This window comes from Heteronotia binoei, chromosome 9, assembly GCF_032191835.1.
Source record: "Heteronotia binoei isolate CCM8104 ecotype False Entrance Well chromosome 9, APGP_CSIRO_Hbin_v1, whole genome shotgun sequence".
Lineage (NCBI taxonomy): Eukaryota > Metazoa > Chordata > Lepidosauria > Squamata > Gekkonidae > Heteronotia > Heteronotia binoei.
The window spans coordinates 77247151-77265459 of NC_083231.1; the positions used below are offsets into that span (position 1 = coordinate 77247151).

At 45.5% G+C, this 18309-nt stretch overlaps 1 protein-coding gene across 1 annotated transcript; it reads right to left on the reverse strand.

Annotated features, from left to right (window-relative positions):
- Window positions 1-2948: 2948 nt before the first annotated feature.
- On the reverse strand, window positions 2949-3584 carry LOC132577470 (uncharacterized protein K02A2.6-like; the record flags this gene model as incomplete). The annotated part of the gene is made up of 1 exon (XM_060247258.1): window positions 2949-3584. A coding segment is annotated over exon 1 (612 nt), but the record flags the coding sequence as incomplete, so codon positions are not given.
- Between the last annotated feature and the right edge of the window lie 14725 nt (window positions 3585-18309).

Sequence of the window (18309 nt, forward strand, 5' to 3'; positions counted from 1 at the left end):
AATGAAACTGAAAGATTTTGGGAATCCAGTCACAAACAGCAATATTTCACCAAGTTTGTCCATTAGCAAACACAGCACACCACAAATTGTTATTCTCCTTCCCCAAATTTGGATTCTTTTCCTTGTAGGAGTGTTACTTGGGGCATCTCAGTTGTTCTGGATGTTTCAAAATTTTAATGATATAATTCTTGCTGAACCAGCCATTATTAAACAGTCTTGCAAAAAGGATACAAGTTAGTGAACTTTGTACATGTGCACTTGTGCTAGCTACGTAGTCTGTGAGGTTCTTCAGATGAAATGATGTTGCATGCTGACCTGGACCTCCAGATGTTACTCTGTCTCTCCTAGCTTTGCATTTCTTCAGTGCAGTGGACTCTGTGGACTCAGCTCTGCAAGTTTGAGGGCAGCAAACAACTATCAACGAGTTATTGAATTTTTCATGGGATTGGATTTTGCACTATTTGATGCTGAGGCACTTCAGGGAAACTTTCTTCCTTCTCATTACAGCTGAAGTATTGATTTGTTTGGGATGCTTAGACATAGATTAATTGCTCATTCCACCTCACAACAGAAGATGGTGTTAAATAATTTTTAGAGTACAGTCATGAGCATTCAGTAATGATTATTTACTAGGTAGCCCCGTCCTGCTTATGTTCCTGACAGGAAATGTACCATTGGAATATTTTTTTAAAAAACAAAAAGTAAAGTAGCCCAACTCATTTTATCTTAATTGAAAGATTAGGGGTTTTCTTCCACTTATTGTGGACCATAACTATCTGTTCCATTCAGACTGAATGTTCAAATTTGACATAGCAGACTGCAGGTAGTTTGTTGTAGCATTAGAAAAAGGAAGAGATGTCTTTCCTTTGCTTGGCTTGGAATGTGCTTTAAAAGCTTTTTGTTTTGGCTTTTAGTCATAACAAATGTCATTGTATTTTGTCACTTTGGGGAGTAGGACAGGATTTTTGCCATTATTTCTACATTTAGAAATTCATATTGCAAAATATTCTTTCTGTTTGAGTAACAGGGCGTATGTTCACAAATGCATGGCTATACACCTGTATTATTATAAGCAATCAGTGGATCTGAAATCATTATGCAAATTAACATTCTGTATGTGCTTCAATAAGTGCTTTTTTTAAACCATGCTCTTCACAAAAGGGAGAGGAAGCCAGTAACTACATTTGCAGACCATATTATTTTCCCTGCATTTTTTTGTCCTTGAAAGCAAGGTCTTTTATCACATTTTTAATTTCAATTTGAAACCTTACAGTTTAGTACATGTGAAATTCAGTTTGGCAAACACATATTTGACCTCAGTAAACATCTCAAATTAGTAGAACCAAACAAGCAAAAATAATTAGCTATATCATGGCCGGTCCTGGACCCAATCAGCAAGTTCATCTAAGGCCACACATTACAAGCCAGATGAGACAAGGACTAGAACATCTGGCCACATCCAAACTTTATACTTGGGAGTCAAGAAGAACAAACAAAAACACAGCTCTGTGTTCTTTGCTATCTGCCCTCCCTGCTGAGAGGCACAATAGAAATTCATCAGCAAAGACTTGTACACATTTTGTGAAATCATACTAAGATCTTAGTATGCAATAAGCACAACTTACTCTTCTAAATGGACATTTTATTTGACAATTAAGTTGGCTTATTTATATAGCAACTGAGGGTTTATTTTGGTTTTTAACATTATATCATGTTTCAAGCCCAGAGTTTCCAGCCACTGAACTATTTGCATTTGTGTTAAAGCAATTGCTGCTTTACAAAAACAGTCTAGCATATCATTACAAGCTGCCAATAATTAGTTTTAGAGGGAAAATAAGTCTGCTAAACATACTTTTATACTACCTTCCAACATACATTATTACTCCTAATTCAAGCCATTGTTTTCGAAGTACTCACAAATTCAAGTTGCTTTACAACCTCATAAAACCAATTTATAGTACGGCAACTATGAGAAATTTTTATTTGCGGTGATATGAAGCATTACAGTTGGTTGCAAATATATTTAGATAAGGAAGAGAGGTTATCCTGAAGAAATCCCTGCTTAAAACCTGACAATAAAGCAAATAAGTAAAATTGATGTCCTGCCACTCTAGGCTTCAATAGACCTTCCAAAATTTTCCATAATAAACCTTTATTAATCAGATATTACTGGGGTTTATGTAACGTACTCGAAGCGGAGACGAGAGTAGGGCAACATGGTTTATTAGGAGCACGTTGCAAGAGAGAGAACACGCGGGCCGGGTCCCGCTTATGTACAATCCCGGGTACAGCCTACTGGGTTGGTAGGGCCAATCCAGCCCCGTTGAACTTCCCGCCACAGCTGGAGATAGGCGGGGACAGGCTCCCGGCGCTGGGGCTCCTGGGACTGCCCAGTTGCCCCCCCCGTCGGGTCGCATGACATTTCTTGATACACTACACCCCTCCCCCCCTGGTTAATGTACAAAGTCCTGTAAGTATGCGGGGGGCCGGCGCTCCCGAGTGGACCGTCTGGGGGGTCCCGGTGGCGGCGGCGCAGCCGCCGAGGATGGTGCCTCGGTAGGTCCTGGAGTGGACGGGGGCGGCCCGTCCGGTTCCGCGGATCCCTCGGTTTCGGTCGGTTCCGGTACCTCCGGCGCCCGCATCACGGGTGTTGGGATCGCGTCACCTAGGCGGTCTCCGTTAGGCTCCTCGCTGGATATAGCCTCGTCCGTGTCCGTGGGGGCCTCCGGAAGGGTGCGGCGCCTCAACTGATCAATGTGCCGCCGTAGTACCTGGCCCCCCTCCGTTGATATGTCGTAGTGGCGGGACCCGGTTACCCTCAGTACCCGCCCCGCCACCCAATCGGGGCCCCTTGCATAGTTTCGGGCGAAAACTGGGTCGCCCGCGAAGAAGCCCCGGGCGGCGTCTCGGACTTCGGGGCTCCCGCGGGTGTCTGAAGCCCGGTCGGGATGCAGCCGGTCCAGCCGGGTTATGAGTTTGCGTCCCATGAGGAGCTCAGCCGGGCTGACTCCTGTGACCGGGTTGGGGGTGATCCGATTATCGAAGAGGAACGCGGCCAGCCTGTGGTCCCAGTCCCCCTGTACAATTCGGCCGAGGGCCTCCTTTGTTGTGCGGACCATCCGCTCCGCCTGGCCGTTGGTGGCCGGATGGAAGGGAGCCGACCTTATGTGCCTGATCAGGTATCTTTGCAGGAACGCCTGGAAGTCGGCTGAGGTGAAGGCGGCCCCGTTATCAGAGACTATGGTGTCCGGGATGCCATGTGTGCATAGGACCCTGCGCAGAGCTCTGATCGCGGCTGTGGACGAGGTGGACCCTACGGGGATGACCTCCAGCCATTTGGTGTAGGAGTCCACTATTATGATGAAGGTCTGCCCCTGGAATGGGCCCGCAAAGTCGATATGGAGTCTCGACCATGGTTTCCGGGTGGACTCCCACCTAGTGACGGGGGCGCTGGGCGGCTCGGGCCGGGATTCCTGGCAGGTCTGGCACCCGCGGACCCAGCCCTCAATCTCCCCGTCCATTCCCGGCCACCAGACGTAGCTCCTGGCCAGAGCCTTCATTCGCACTATGCCGGGATGAGTCTCGTGTAGGGATTCTAGAACACGCTTTTGGAGCGGAGGTGGAATCACTACCCTACTGCCCCAAAGTATGCAGCCCTTGTGTGCGGCTAATTCCTCCCTCCTCGCCTTGTAAGGCTTGAATTCTTCCCCCATGTTTCCCTCTGGCCACCCCCTCACCACCCAGTCGAGCACCCGTGCCAGTGTCTTGTGTTTCTGGGTGGCCTTGGCCACCTCCGTTGCGTGGAGGGGCGGCTCTGGGAGGCTCTCTATCGTCATGACCTGGTGTGCGGGTGCGGGGTCCGGACCCGTCTCCGGAAGCGGCAAACGGCTAAGCGCATCCGCGTGTCCCATAGCCTTGCCGGCCCTATGAACCAGTGTGTACGTGTATGAGTTGAGGAATTGGTTCCACCTCAACACGCGCTGTGAGAGTATTTGGGGGGTTTGTCGGTCTGGGGCCAGTAGACCTAAGAGGGGCTTGTGGTCCGTGGCAATGGTGAACCTTCTCCCATATAGATACTCGTGGAACTTTCGGACCCCTGCCACGATTGCCAGGGCCTCTTTATCTATCTGCGCGTAGTTGCGCTCGGCTGAAGTGAGCGTGCGGGAGTAATATGCGACCGGTACCTCCCTCCCGTCCGGAAGCTGGTGCCCCAGGACTGCTCCCACCCCATACGGCGACGCATCGCAGGCCAGGATGACGGGGAGGGCCTCGTCAAAATGGTGGAGCACCGCATTGGACACCAGGACGTCCTTGACCGCCTGAAACGCCGCGGCCTGTCGTTTGCCCCAAACCCAAGGGGCTTTTTTGTCCAGCAGCCGGTGAAGGGGCTCCGCCAGGGCTGCCTTGTGGGGGAGGAAGGAGTGGTAAAAGTTGAGCACCCCCAAGAAGCTTTGGAGCTCCGCTTTACAAGTGGGAGCCGGGGCTTGCACGATGGCTCGGGTCTTTTCTTCCGTGGGGTGGATTCCTGCTGCGTCAATGGCGAACCCCAGAAACTCTACCCGTGGAACCCCCAGCAAGCATTTCTCTCTCTTGACCTTGAGCCCCGCTGCCTGGAACCGGCGGAGCACCTCTCGAAGGCGGTTGCCGAATTCATCGGGGTCCGGGGCGGCGACTAAAACGTCGTCGAAAAACGGCTGGACTCCTGGGATCCCTTTAAGGAGAGCGTCCATTAGGCTCTGGAAAATCCCCGGAGCGACGCTAACCCCAAACTGAAGCCTCTTTACCCGGAAAGCCCCCCTGTGGGTCACGATCGTTTGGGCCTCCGCCGTCTTATTGTCTACTGGGAGCTGCTGGTAGGCCTGGGCCAGGTCTAGCTTCCCAAATATCCTAGCCCCCGCTAGGGCGGCCAGGACATGGCTCACCACCGGCACTGGATAGGGGTTGTCCTGTAGTGCCTTGTTTATGGTGCATTTATAATCGGCACAGATCCGCACCTCCCCGTTTGGCTTGATGGGGGTAACGATGGGGGTTTCCCAGGTGGCGTAGTCCACCGGCTCCAGGACGCCTTGTGCCGTGAGGCGGTCTAACTCTGCCTCGATCTTAGGTTTCAAGGCGAACGGAACCCTCCTGGCCTTGAGCCGAATCGGTCTGACCGTGGGGTCTAGGGGCAGGGAGATGGGCGGCCCCCGGTAGCTCCCTAGGGACCCATCGAATACCTCAGGGAATTCCTTGCAAATCTCCCCGAACCCCCGGGGCGTTATGGTCTGGCCCACCCCCTCCACGCGGATTCCCAAGGGTTTGAACCAGGCCAGACCTAGCAGGGTGGCCAGCTGGCGCTTAACCACCAGGATGTCCAGCGGGCCGTGGAAGGACCCCCGCTCGACTTGCACCCGCGCCCACCCCGCAATTTGCACCGGGTTCTTCTGGAAGTCCCGGAGTATGAAGTCTGCCGGCCGAAGTTGCAGCCGCTGGCGGGGACACAGCTCTCTTAGGGTTTCTTCCGCAATAAGGGAAATGGAGGACCCTGAGTCCACCTCCATTTGGCAGGGGTTCCCCTCTATAAGGACCGCCACTTTGATTTTATCGGGGGAATCGTGGGGCAAGTTCAGTACCTGTAGGGACGTGGAGTCTACCGCGTGGGACTCCGCGGACTCGTGGTACGTGGTCGGCTTCCTGCGGTTGGGCTTGGCTCGGCAAGCCCTGGCAATGTGGCCGGTCTTTCCGCAGCTCCTGCAGTCCCAGGTCCGGTATTGGCAGTCTCTCCGCTCGTGGGGGCCGCCGCAGCTGGCGCACTTGGTGGCTGGGGCTCTCTCCGACGCTGGTGGTCGGTCGGTCGCTCGGGGGCGTTGAGTCGCTCTGTTGGGTGGCCCGGCTGGGCGGCGTAGCTGATGGGCTTCCTCCTCCTCGGGGCTGTCTTGGTCCAGCTCTCCGTGATGGGCAGCTTCCATCTTGGCCCGGGGAAACGTTCGTGCGGTTCGTTCCCATGCCACCGCTTCGCTGAAGGCGGCCTGGAGAGTAAGCTCTTCTTTGGCGAAGAGCTTCTGCTGGAGCCTCTCGTCGCGGAGGCCCCACGTGAATCTGTCCGCCAGGGCTTCCTCCAGTTGGGGGAGGTTGCAGTTCCCGGCGAGTTTACGGAGGGCCGCCAGGTAGTCTGCAGCGGACTCGCCCGCGATCTGGTCCTGTTTGTGGAACAGGAACCTGCGAGCCACCCGCGAAGGCTGTGGTGAGAAGTGTCCCGTGAGGAGTCGGATGATCTCGTCGTAGGATTTCTCTGCCAGACGGGCGGGTGCCGAGAGACCCTTGGCGATCTCGAACGTGGCAGGCCCGCAGACGCTCATGAGAACGTCCCTCTTCGCTCCGGCGTCAGTGATCTTGTTGGCCCGGAGGTAGAACTCGACCCGCTCCGCGTAGGACTCCCATCCCTCTGGATTGGTTGGGTCGAAGGGCTCGAGGTAGCCGGTGATTCCGCTTTGGTTGGCCATGATGGCGGCGACAGTCGCTTGTTGCCCAGATCTCCGTCGTAGCCGCTGCGGCTAGGATCCCACCTTCGTCGCCAGTGTAACGTACTCGAAGCGGAGACGAGAGTAGGGCAACATGGTTTATTAGGAGCACGTTGCAAGAGAGAGAACACGCGGGCCGGGTCCCGCTTATGTACAATCCCGGGTACAGCCTACTGGGTTGGTAGGGCCAATCCAGCCCCGTTGAACTTCCCGCCACAGCTGGAGATAGGCAGGGACAGGCTCCCGGCGCTGGGGCTCCTGGGACTGCCCAGTTGCCCCCCCCGTCGGGTCGCATGACATTTCTTGATACACTACAGTTTATACCCTACAAAAGAACTACGGTATTTTCTTTCTGCAGTCCAAAAACCAGTTTTAGTTCTGGGAGATCTTCAGGACCCATCTGCAGGTTGGCAACTGTTATATCACCATATGATCATGTTAAGATTCCTGGCCTATATTTCAGTGGAACTTGTGCCTCTGAATAAGTTAAAACAGGCCTGATGATTTGACTGGCTCTTCCTAGCTAGGACGTAAGAGTTTTGAGGGCAGGTATGAAACTTTGCTAAGGCAACAGCTAGACGCAGGCCTTGTATAGTTCTGCCTGATGTTCCTTGTATTTTCTGCCAGTTCCCCTGTCTCTGTCTGCTTAGACCCCATGCAACACTTGCACTACATCCCCCTCTCATTCAAGGGATTTGCTTCTTTGCATCTGGTAAATGCTCACAGAACATCCTCCTCTCAGCTCCAGGGATTTGCTCTCTATGTTTGCAGAACATGAGATTTAAAGGAAGAAGAAGGAGTTGTTTTTATACCCTGACTTTCACTACCCAATGGAGCCTCAGAGCAGCTTACAATAGTTTTCCCTTCTTCTCTCCACAACAGACACTCTGTGAGGTAGGTGGGGCTGAGAGAGCTCTAGGGCTGCCAATCCCCAGTTGCCAATCGCCCAGTTTGAAGGCCATTCCCACGCTTGAGGGTTTTCAGAAAGCGGGGGAGGGGGGTAATGTCTGCTGGGTACTCCATTATACCCTATGGAGAAAGATTCTCATAGGGTATAATGGAGAATTGATATGAGGGTATCTGGGGCTCAGGGGGACTGTTTTTTGCGAAAGATGCACCAAATCTGCAGCATAGCATCCGGTGTCTCTCTTCAAAACACCCCTTAAGTTCCAAAAAGATTGGACCAAGGGATCCAATTCTATGAGCCTCAAAAAAAGTTCCCCTAGCCTTCATTATTTCCAAATGGAGATAAAGCATTTAAAAGGTGAGTGGTCTCTTTAAATATGATTGTCATAATTTGTTGGAATCTTTTATCATCTGCTACCAAAATGTTAGGAAATACATGTTAATTCAGAGGTTTGGAGTGGCAGTAATTGGAGTCGAGGCTTAAGCTTAGCAAAAGAAATAAAGTTTACTAGAAAACATCAGGATAGGGTACTTGGGATAAAACAGAAAAACATCTAGCTTACCAGCTAGTCTATCTACGTCTTATCTACATGGCTACGTTCTTTGTCTTCACTGTTCTTCTCCCCAAAAAGCATTTCGCCAGGAAGAAGAGCAATAAACCTTGCATACAAGATCAAAGCATTTCACACCTAACATCCTCTCTGACCAATGTTGTGTTCACAACTTTCGCGGGCAAAGTAAGAACCATCCCACAATTGAGTTTAGGTCACAATACATCACTTCCTCTATCAGGTAAACAAACAGTTAACTATATAATGGCTGGAATGTGCATAGCTTGTATTCCAACATAATTCCCTTTGGAGTTCAATTGGGCTTGTTACACCCTTGCTCCTGGATCCACCCACAAAATCTCCTGGCTCCACCCCCAAGGTCCCCAGATATTTCTTGAGCTCTGAGAGAACTGTGACTGACCCAAGGTCACCCAGATTGCTTCATGTGGAGGATTGGGGAATCAAACCCAGTTCTCCAGATTACAGTCTGCTGCTCTTACCCACTGCACCAAGCTGTTCTCCACACCACACACCCTTAGAAATCTTAAGGTGCAAAGTAACAGAAGGCTTCTCAGTTCACTTTTCTGGAAACTTGGGAGCAATGAAAACGCCCAGAGATCTTAATAATGTAAGAGCCCTCCACACCAATCTGACTAATTGTTAAACATAAATTTAGGCCTTATCACTTTCACAGATAAGGACACCCTGGTAATGTTCATACCAAAGATTAGTTCCCAAACCACACTCCCAGTTATTCATTGCTGAACACAGTTCTCAAGCTCAGGAATCATTTTATAGAAAAAGAGGTGCTGGAGCTTATTAGCACAACTCTCATTTGCATATGCCACATACCCCTGACATCTTCGGAAGGTGTTCTAAATTATATCAGCTCAACATTTACATTAAAATGCTTCTTGAATTATAATTGTCATAATAAAACCTTACTCCCATCACACTTTTTAAATTTCTTTCTCCTATGTGGCCACAGTGGCATGATGAAATTTCCATCTGTCTGTTTTATATGTTTTGGTTATTTTCTCATTTTTGGTGGGGAAAAATATTAGCAAGTTTGTCAAATCTTATAGTTCAGCAAAATTCTCACAGGGGGGTTGAACAATGGAACCCAGAGGCAAGCATTTTGGGAGGAGGATTTAGAAAGAAAGAGCACAATAAAATGTAGAAGTTCCGGAGCACCGCTCCTTTGAGCTCCTACCCAAAATGAGGCCTGGTCAAGCTCCTAAAGGATCTCCATCTGATCTCCAGATTACAGCGATACCTGGAGAAAAAGGCAGATTTGAAGTGTAGACTCCGGGTGTTTTCACACAGAGCTTACCCCTGGAGTGACGTTCCTCTTCACCGTGCAGCATCTGCGCGGATTTCGCACCAACTGCTCCGCAGAACCAGGAAGAGCCGCGAAGAGCCGCGGCTTTTGCGTCGCTAACGTAAACTGGGTTTTAGCGGTTTACATTTGCGACGCAAAAGGCTTTGCACTTAACGGCTCTTCCTGGTTCTCCGGAACAGTTGGTGCGAAATCCACACAGACACTGCGTGGTGAAGAGGGACGTCGCTCCAGGGTAAGCTCTGTGCGAAAACGCCCTCCATGTCATCACATGATTCTGAGCTCCACTCTCCCCAGATTCCACCCCCAAATCTTCAGCAGCTGGCAATCCTCATCCTGCAACTGGCAATCCTAATTGCTATATGATATATTCACTTCCTCTACAATATTCCCACTCTTTACTGATTGAAACTAAGCAACACATGTAGTTAAAGATACACTTGAAAGTCATAATTGTACTATAAGATGTTAAAATTTTGGATTGTTCATGCAGCAGCTACGCACTGAATGACATGACAAGTTGTTCATATAAAACGTGTGGGAGTTTGTGTGCACCTGTTTGTAAACACGTGTACTAGCCTGTCTCTTCTGGAAATCCTGGAGACAGAGTTGAACCTTGAAGAATGACAGCTCTACCAGCAAGCACTAACAAAATATCTACTGACTATAGCCCCAACAGCCAAAAAAAAAAAAAAGGCTGGGGGGGACAGCTGTACAGCATGGAGACATGGAGAAGGTGCTCTCTTCATACTGGGTAACATCTGACTGAACCATAGCTGCTTTATGGCACAGGGGATGACAGTGGGCAAAGTACCACTCACCACAATTCTGTACAGGAAATAAGCTGCCAAATGATAATGGTGGTGATGACTGTGATGAAGAACAACAATGGTTTCTGCCCTGAGAAAATGCAATATTTTTGACACAAGCTCTTCCTTGGGAGAACATCTGAAAGGAAAAATGTGTTCACAAAATTTAATTAATAGCTGCCAGCTCTGGCTTTGGGGCTCAAGGAGCAGCCAGTCAGATTGGCCCTGCCTCTGAGGGTTGGAGAGCAATTCTCTGTTTCAGTTCCCCCTCACCCATTTGGGGGTGTGGCAGGCAGAAGTCAGCTGGCTTGGCTGCTGTGCATGGGCCCACTACCTATGGCTTAGCCACCTGTTTCCTCTGGAATTCTGGGAGTGGCTGGCCAGCCACTGCCTGCCTCCTTTGGGGCATAGGTAGTAATAGCCTGCTGGCTCAGCAGCTGATGCATGCCCCCTCCAGGATAGCAGCTGGTTCAGCAGCTGCTATGTGAACCTGCCTTATATGAGGTGAGGGCTGCCTCTTGCTTGAGCTAGTGTGGCTCAGGCAGGGTAGGGATGGGCGCCAACTCAGGGTCGTGGTGACAGTGACTCTGGGGCAGCATTCTGTGCTTTTGCCATGGCTTCAGTATCATGGGAACCACTATGGGTTGCCTGTGCAGCATTAGTTGCAACCTGCACTTAAAGCTGAGTGAATAGTTTGATAATACAGATCAGTTATTTAATTTTTAAAAAGTCAAATACAATGTTATCTTGTTGTGCCTTTGTCCAAGGAGTGCAAGTACAATTCTGTTCAGTAAATAAAAAAGCTTGCTCACAGAGGAACTGTGCGCTGGAACACCCATGGATCTTTTGATGAGAGGCTATGAATGTTGCTCAATTAAAAGGAATATGCGTTGTTAGGGGGAAAATAGATATATCAACAAAAATATTGGCCTTTTTTCATATCTGCCTTTGAAAGCACCCTCGACTGTGATAGAACCCCAAGGATATTTCTGCTAATCTCAGCCCATTGTCAGCAAAAAAAGAAATGTCTTGGACAATATTTGCTTCGGGAAATTTGTTTTTGTCTCTCATCACCAATTCCCAATTATTGCCACATACTGATGTCTGTGAAATTACATGTTTTTCCTACCACAAGAAAAGAAGGGGCTTGATCTATAAATAATGAATTCTACAAAGCCATTTAAGTGCCCCTCAAGGATACTCCCAGGATAAAAATAATAACTATCACAGTGAGAAAGAAAGAAAGAAAGAAAGAAAGAAAGAAAGAAAGAAAGAAAGAAAGAAAGAAAGAAAGAAAGAAAGAAAGAAAGAAAGAAAGAAAGAAAGAAAGAAAGCCATAGCGGTAATTAATAAAGAACAGAATGGTTATTCAAAATTTTGATCATCATTGCACAAAAACTTCATGAAAGCAATGTCTGATGGACCTCTTTGGGCTAGAGGTTGTACAGCTGCAGCATTTCTACAGAAATCAGCTCACTCTGGCTAATATTATGGCTCATTTTTCTAAAAGATAGTGCAAATTGAGCAAACCTTTGATCTGAGTAGCATGAGCATGCGAAAGCAACAAAACAGCAGTATGCAGTAAAATTAACATGAGATCATTAACATGAGTAGCATGAGATCAAAGGTTTGCTCAATTTGTTAATTTTATTGCATACTGCTGTTTTGTTGCTTTCGCATGCTCATGCTACTCAGATCAAAGGTTTGCTAAATTTGTTAATTTTACTATTCTGTCATTGTACCATTTTACATTCTAAACCACTGCCTACCAGATAATTTTACTTCACTGTCATTGGTTCTTAAATTTGTACCATGTTGCATTCTGGGCCACTGCATACCAGCTATGTATGGCTCTGCTCAGCTATGTATGGCTTTGCTCACTGTGCTGGATTCCTTGTCTGATGAAGTGTGCTTAAGAGCACATGAAAGCTTACATTCTAAATAAAAATTGGTTGGTCTTAAAGATGCAACTTGACTCCTGCTTTGTTCATACATGAAGTGTATGAGTATATGCATGAACTAGCTCTTGTAGTATCAGAATAAAGCTCATGAGTATGACCTCACCTTCCTCTCTCCGTAATTTTACAGAACGTTGATATGTTGCTAGAATATAGTCAATACTTAATTGGAACACAGAAGCCCTTGCAGGGAAATCCAACATTATTTGTGAAAGTGGACATTTCTAATATGTACCCAAAGAGGCAGCAAAGAGGTTAACTGAAGTGTATGCCATTCCTAAGGTATGGTGCACATGATTATAAATCTCATATTCATGGCCAAGTGCTCCTCTTTCACTGTGTTAAAAAAGTATGAATGATAAAACCAGAATACCACATTAGCCAACTATTAACACATCCTAAAACACTTATAATAAAAGCAAACATGACCTCAAACCAATTTTCATAGAAGAAACATCCCTATGCATTCGCTGACCACATAATTGGACTTACAAATGTAGACAGAGGTAAAAGATGCAAAACTAAACTGTTCTTCATGCTGAGTTAAATTTAGCATAGCCTCTGTAAACAGAGATAGGAAAAGCTTGTGGCTGACCTGGAAATGAGTTGCTGTCTATGGACCCTGTGTGTCCCTGCTCAGATCTTGGCTGCAGTAACACACCGGATGCACACACAAGCTTTTGGCAGCTAACCCTTCTGTGCCTGCTGTGAGTATGTGATTTGTTTGTGTTGAAAACCTCAGATGTTATAAAGTTCCTCCTGTGACTCACTCTTGATATAGCGGCAGGATTGTCATGTGCCAAAGATTTTTAGCATATGCTGTGATGTTTTTATGGCTTAATATATTTAATATATGTTTATAAGAACGTGATTTCCTGGCCTAAGCCTTTTTGTACAAGGTGGTCTAGACATTTTAAATATGTAATAAATGAAACACCAAAGGAACAGCTAGTCAAAATTAAGCACTTTTGACTTGGGGTTTAACTCTCTATTGAAATCAATGGTACTCTAAGTACCTTTAGGAAATCTAAAGTGACATATCCTAACTTTTTATTAATATCTTCCTTTCTTTTATTCAAAACATTCATTCATTTACCCCTTATAGTTATCTAATGTCTATATAACTTTCAGGTCCAGCTGCTTCTTAAGATGTTTGAGGCCACTGTAGTTAGCCTTTTATTGGCATATAACAAATAGTAAATAAAACGCCATGTAATATAAAGGGAGGACATCTTTTTTCTCCACCTACTTAATTTAAAACTACACAATTACACGTCTAAAAGCAACAAAGGACCAATGCTATCATATTCTTGCAAAGGTCACTTTATAAAGGTTGTGAAGATAATGAGTTCCATCTCACATCTTTTGCCTTTGTATTAGTACCTGTGATGGGTAAAACTATAATGTCTAAATTGCTCCATGAAACACAGAGCCTTGAGGAAGCCATTGGAATAGCATTGCACTAGTTCCAGAATGTACAGAGAGAATTGCTCAAATGTGTATTTGAAAAAGAAAATAAAACAAGGCCATATTTCTGCCGTCATCCTTTTGAGTCATGGCCATTGTGGAAATAAGTAAGTGGAAAATAACCTGAAGCAAATCCATAGCTTTTAATCTTCAGTTCTATTTATGCCCTGCATTTTTATGGTTCTCTTCCTTTTTTACTCCCTACAGCTGTCTAATCAGAATGATATTTTCAGACAGTATAGGGAAGATTTGAATTATGATCCCATAGAGAAGAATGGTATGCAATAAATTTACCAAGCCAGCCAGTGGGTATTCTGTTTCAGAAGACTATAAAAGGTACAGTAATGGCAGATATGATTGATATAATTGAGGTTTTATATGGACAGAATTCATTTTAACTTTGCTTAATGTTCATTTTTAGCAGTTCAAAAAAAATATTCAAATTCTGCACACTTCTACCTGTTCAGCTCTCACTTTTATCAATACAGCCCTTACCATGCAAACCTGAATGAAAGGCCTAGTAAATTTTGTCCAGTATAGTACACATTAGATCACACTGCTTGTTAAGCTTGGAATAACTCTCTTGGACTCATGCTTAGAATCTCTAGTACGCTTCAGAATTCTCAGAGTCTATAAACAAGCACTAAATAAAATTTGGTGAAATCCTTTTATCCCCTCTCCCATAACTGTGTTGACTTGCTGATCCATATTGAAAATCACCAATTCATGTCAATGCCTCTATTTCAGGATTCAGTTCCCCACAGTTCCTCACAGCTGGTTTTGATTTTTTAAAAGTCATGGAACTATTGATATAGTATTGTGGCAATAATTTAAGCAGGTTCCAGTCTTCATTTAAACAACACACACACAGAGAACACTCTATTCCTGTCCCTTAGGGATATATAAAGCAAAGTTCTGTAAGGGCAGGGCTCTTTTTCTAGCAGGAGCTTCTCTGCATATTAGGCCACACACCCCTGATGTAGCCAATCCTCCTGGAGCTTACAGTAGCCCTTGTACTAAGAGCCTCTAAGCTCTTGGAGGACTGGCTACATCAGGGAGACGTGGTCTAATATGCAGAGGAGCTCCTGCAAGAAAAAGAGCTCTGTGTAAGGGAAAGGACTTACTTAAGGGTAAGGGTATGTAAGGGTAAGAAATGTACTTAAAAATGAAAGCTGAGAATTCAGAGAATCAGCTTAAACTATCACTATGACACTATATTGATATGTCAACATAAGAATCTACAAGAAATAAAAAGGATGGTACACTGTAATTACATTGATGACAGTCCTGTATCTGCACCCTGATATTATTCATAATAATAAACATGAACAAGAGGTTACAGGGTAGTCCTTTGCAGAATTACTCTGGTCTAAATCCACAGATGCCATTTGACATATAGTGCAATCCTGAGAGCATGTTCCTGGGATTAAGCCCCACTGAATTTAATTGGGTAGGTTACTGAAAAGACCTGCTTTAAGATAGTATTGGTGGACAAGGAAAAAAAAACTCTGGGTAGATTCACATTATTAGTCACATAATCTTTCTCTCAAGGCTGCCTTGCTTAAGTATAGACCCAGGTGGGTAGTCATGTTGGTCTGAAGCAATAAAACAAAGATAGACTCCAGCAGCACCTTTAAGAACAACAAAGTTTTATTCAAGGCATGAGCTTTCATTTGCATGCAGAATTCTTCAGAAACACATATCTGATAGATACAGATAGATGGACCTGAAGAAGTGTGTCTGCACATGAAAGGTCATACCTTGAATAAATTTTGTCACTGGGCTCTAACTAAAGGTGCCACTGGACTCTAACTTTGTCTGTAAGCAATGTGATTTGGAAATAAGTTGCACTGATATAAGCGGGCATTAGTTGAAGGATCATACTGAGGATCATACTGTAACTCCATTCACTCCTGACTGACTCAATCCTTTCCATTGCAGAACTGTGATAACACCAGTTTCCATCTCCTACAGACTTATAGGTACCAGTGGAGATTTCCCCAGGGTGCAAAGAAGCATGTAATTTGGCTCCCAATATTTTGTTTTACTACAATACCTCATTTGTTTGGAGTAGCCCCTGCAGGGTGTTTCACTGGCATCTGTATTCAGTGATTCATTATTTTCCAGAGCAGTGCACACAAGCCTTGCTATATATATTCAATTTATCATTGCAACAGGATCTGATGCAGCTGCCTGTACTTCAGAGGCATTATCATTGCTTATAGTTTATATGGAATTCCAATTCCCCATTTCCTTGCAAGACACAGGTCCTCCCTTCATTTTTCTTCATTTGTTTTGGCATCTTCAAACACAATTCCTTCCATATACTAATATGAATTGTGGCTTGGATTGCACAAAAGAAATTCACATGTGTTTGGACATACATCCTGCTGTGAATTATGCCTTTGTACTCAAAACTAGCTAAATGCAGTCTTCCAAGAAATCCAGAACATACTTTAGAAATCTGAATAACCATATTCAAGCAAATTACTTTCAAACATACATTTTTGCCATAAAAAAGCCACAAAGCAGTTGTCTTTGCTAGCTATTGCTATAGGTAAGGTTGAAGGAGGGGAGATCATCAATAACCTTTTTATTTTAAAAAAGGCACATAGGTCAATTTTATTTCCATTCCTCTTACTGTTAACATTGATAACTGTTATTGTAAAAGCCTGATTTGATGAGAAATATTTGTATTCACCACAAAATCTTTAAATTCACTCTCTTTTCTTTTAATGTCATCCAAAATATTTTGTAATTTATTTTCTGTCTTCTTAAATTCAGCATTATGTTGTATCAAATGATCTCAAATAAAAGCAGTACTTGGTATCCCAAACCATTCTCAAGTTGATTTCAAAAAATTGTTTTAGTTTTTTCTTACAGTTTTTTTAAATGTTTCTTTTTGTAGCAATGCTTCATTTAATCACGATATTAAATCTGAACTGAGGCAGTTCAGCAGTACTGATGTTGTTAAGAACATAAGAGAAGCCATGTTAGATCAGGCCAATGGCCCATCCAGTCCAACACTCTGTGTCACACAGTGGCCAATATATGTGTTAGATGTGTTGGCTGCATTTGATACGGTTGACCACCAGTTGCTGACCCACCATCTTGCTGACGCAGGGATTCGGGGGTTGGCCTTTCAATGGCTCTCCTCTTTCCTTTATGGTTGGGGACAAAGGGTGGTGATCAGGGGTCAATTGTCCCGGAGATACTCACTTAATTGTGATGTGCCTCAAAGGGTGGTGCTCTCCCCGATGTTGTTTAACATCTATATGCGCCCCCTTGCTCAGATGGCTGGGTTGCCATCAGTATGCTGATGACACCCAGCTCTATCTACTGATGAATGACCAGTCTGGCTGTGTCCCAGGAAATTTGGGCCTAGCACTGCAAGCTGTGGCAAAATGGCTCAGGCTAAGCCAACTGAAGCTGAATCCAATGAAGACAGAGGTCCTTTGCCTGGGTCGCAGCGGTCCAGGCAGGGAAATTCCCTTACCAGCTTTTGATGGGGCACCACCCATAATGGCCTCCAGGGTCAGGAGCTTGGGGGTGCTGCTGGAGCCTTCCTTAACTATGGAGGCCCAGATAGCAGCCACTACCAAATCTGTCTTTTTCCATCTCAGGCAGGTGAGACAGTTGGTTCCCTTCCTCGAGCATGGCGACTTGGCAACTGTGATCTATGCAACTGTCACCTCGAGATTGGACTACTCTAATGCCCTCTACATGGGGCTGCCCCTGTCTCCAACCCAGAAACTGCAGCTAGTGCAGAACACGGTGGCCAGGCTGTTATTGGGGCTCCCAAAGTGGGAGCACATACAGCCGGGGCTGCAGGAACTGCACTGGCTGCCAATAGTATACCAGATTTGCTACAAGGTGCTGGTTATTACCTTTAAAGTCCTATATGGCCGATGACCTGTTTACCTTAAGAACCGTCTCTCCCCACATGTTCCCCAGACGGTACTTAGATCTGGGACGCAAAATCTATTCATGATCCCCAGGCCAAGGGAGGCTAGATTAAAGTCCACCAGAGAGAGAGGCTTCTCGATTGCTGCCCCCTACTGGTGGAATCAGCTGCCGGAAGAGGTTAGGGTCTCACAAGACTTGGCCCAGTTCCACAAGGCCTGTAAGGCAACACTATTCCAGCAAGCCTTTAATTGATCTGAAATGAAAGATATGGTGTGACTGATATACATCTAATATATACTGAATGTCATCTGAAATGAGATAATACCAAATGATATTAGCAGCAGACTGTTTTAATTGTTTAATTTTATTTTATGATGTAATATGAATGTATTGTCGATTTTACTGGTTGTGAGCCACCTTGAGCCTGGTTTGGTGGGGAGGGCAGGATATAAATCCAATAAACCTTAAATATTAATAATAATAATAATAATAATAATAATAATAATAATAATAATAATAATAATAATAATAATAATAATAATATTTTATTTTTATATCCCGCCCTCCCCGCCGGGGCGGGCTCAGGGCGGCTGACAGACATGGGAATCCCATGAATCATAAAACAACATAAACAATTTTAAATATCAGTTACAGTAAAAATTATTTAAAAGTTAAATATATAATAAAATAGGTGCTAAATGCTGTAGTCGTGATATCCACAAGATGACTAGTTGTCCATTCATCAAATTAGTCGGGTTCCATCTCAAAGGCCAGCTGAAAGAGACATGTTTTGCAAGCCCTGCGGAATTGGTTCAAGTCCCGCAGGGCTCGCACCATCTCTGGAAGGTCGTTCCACCAGCGAGGGGCTATCAC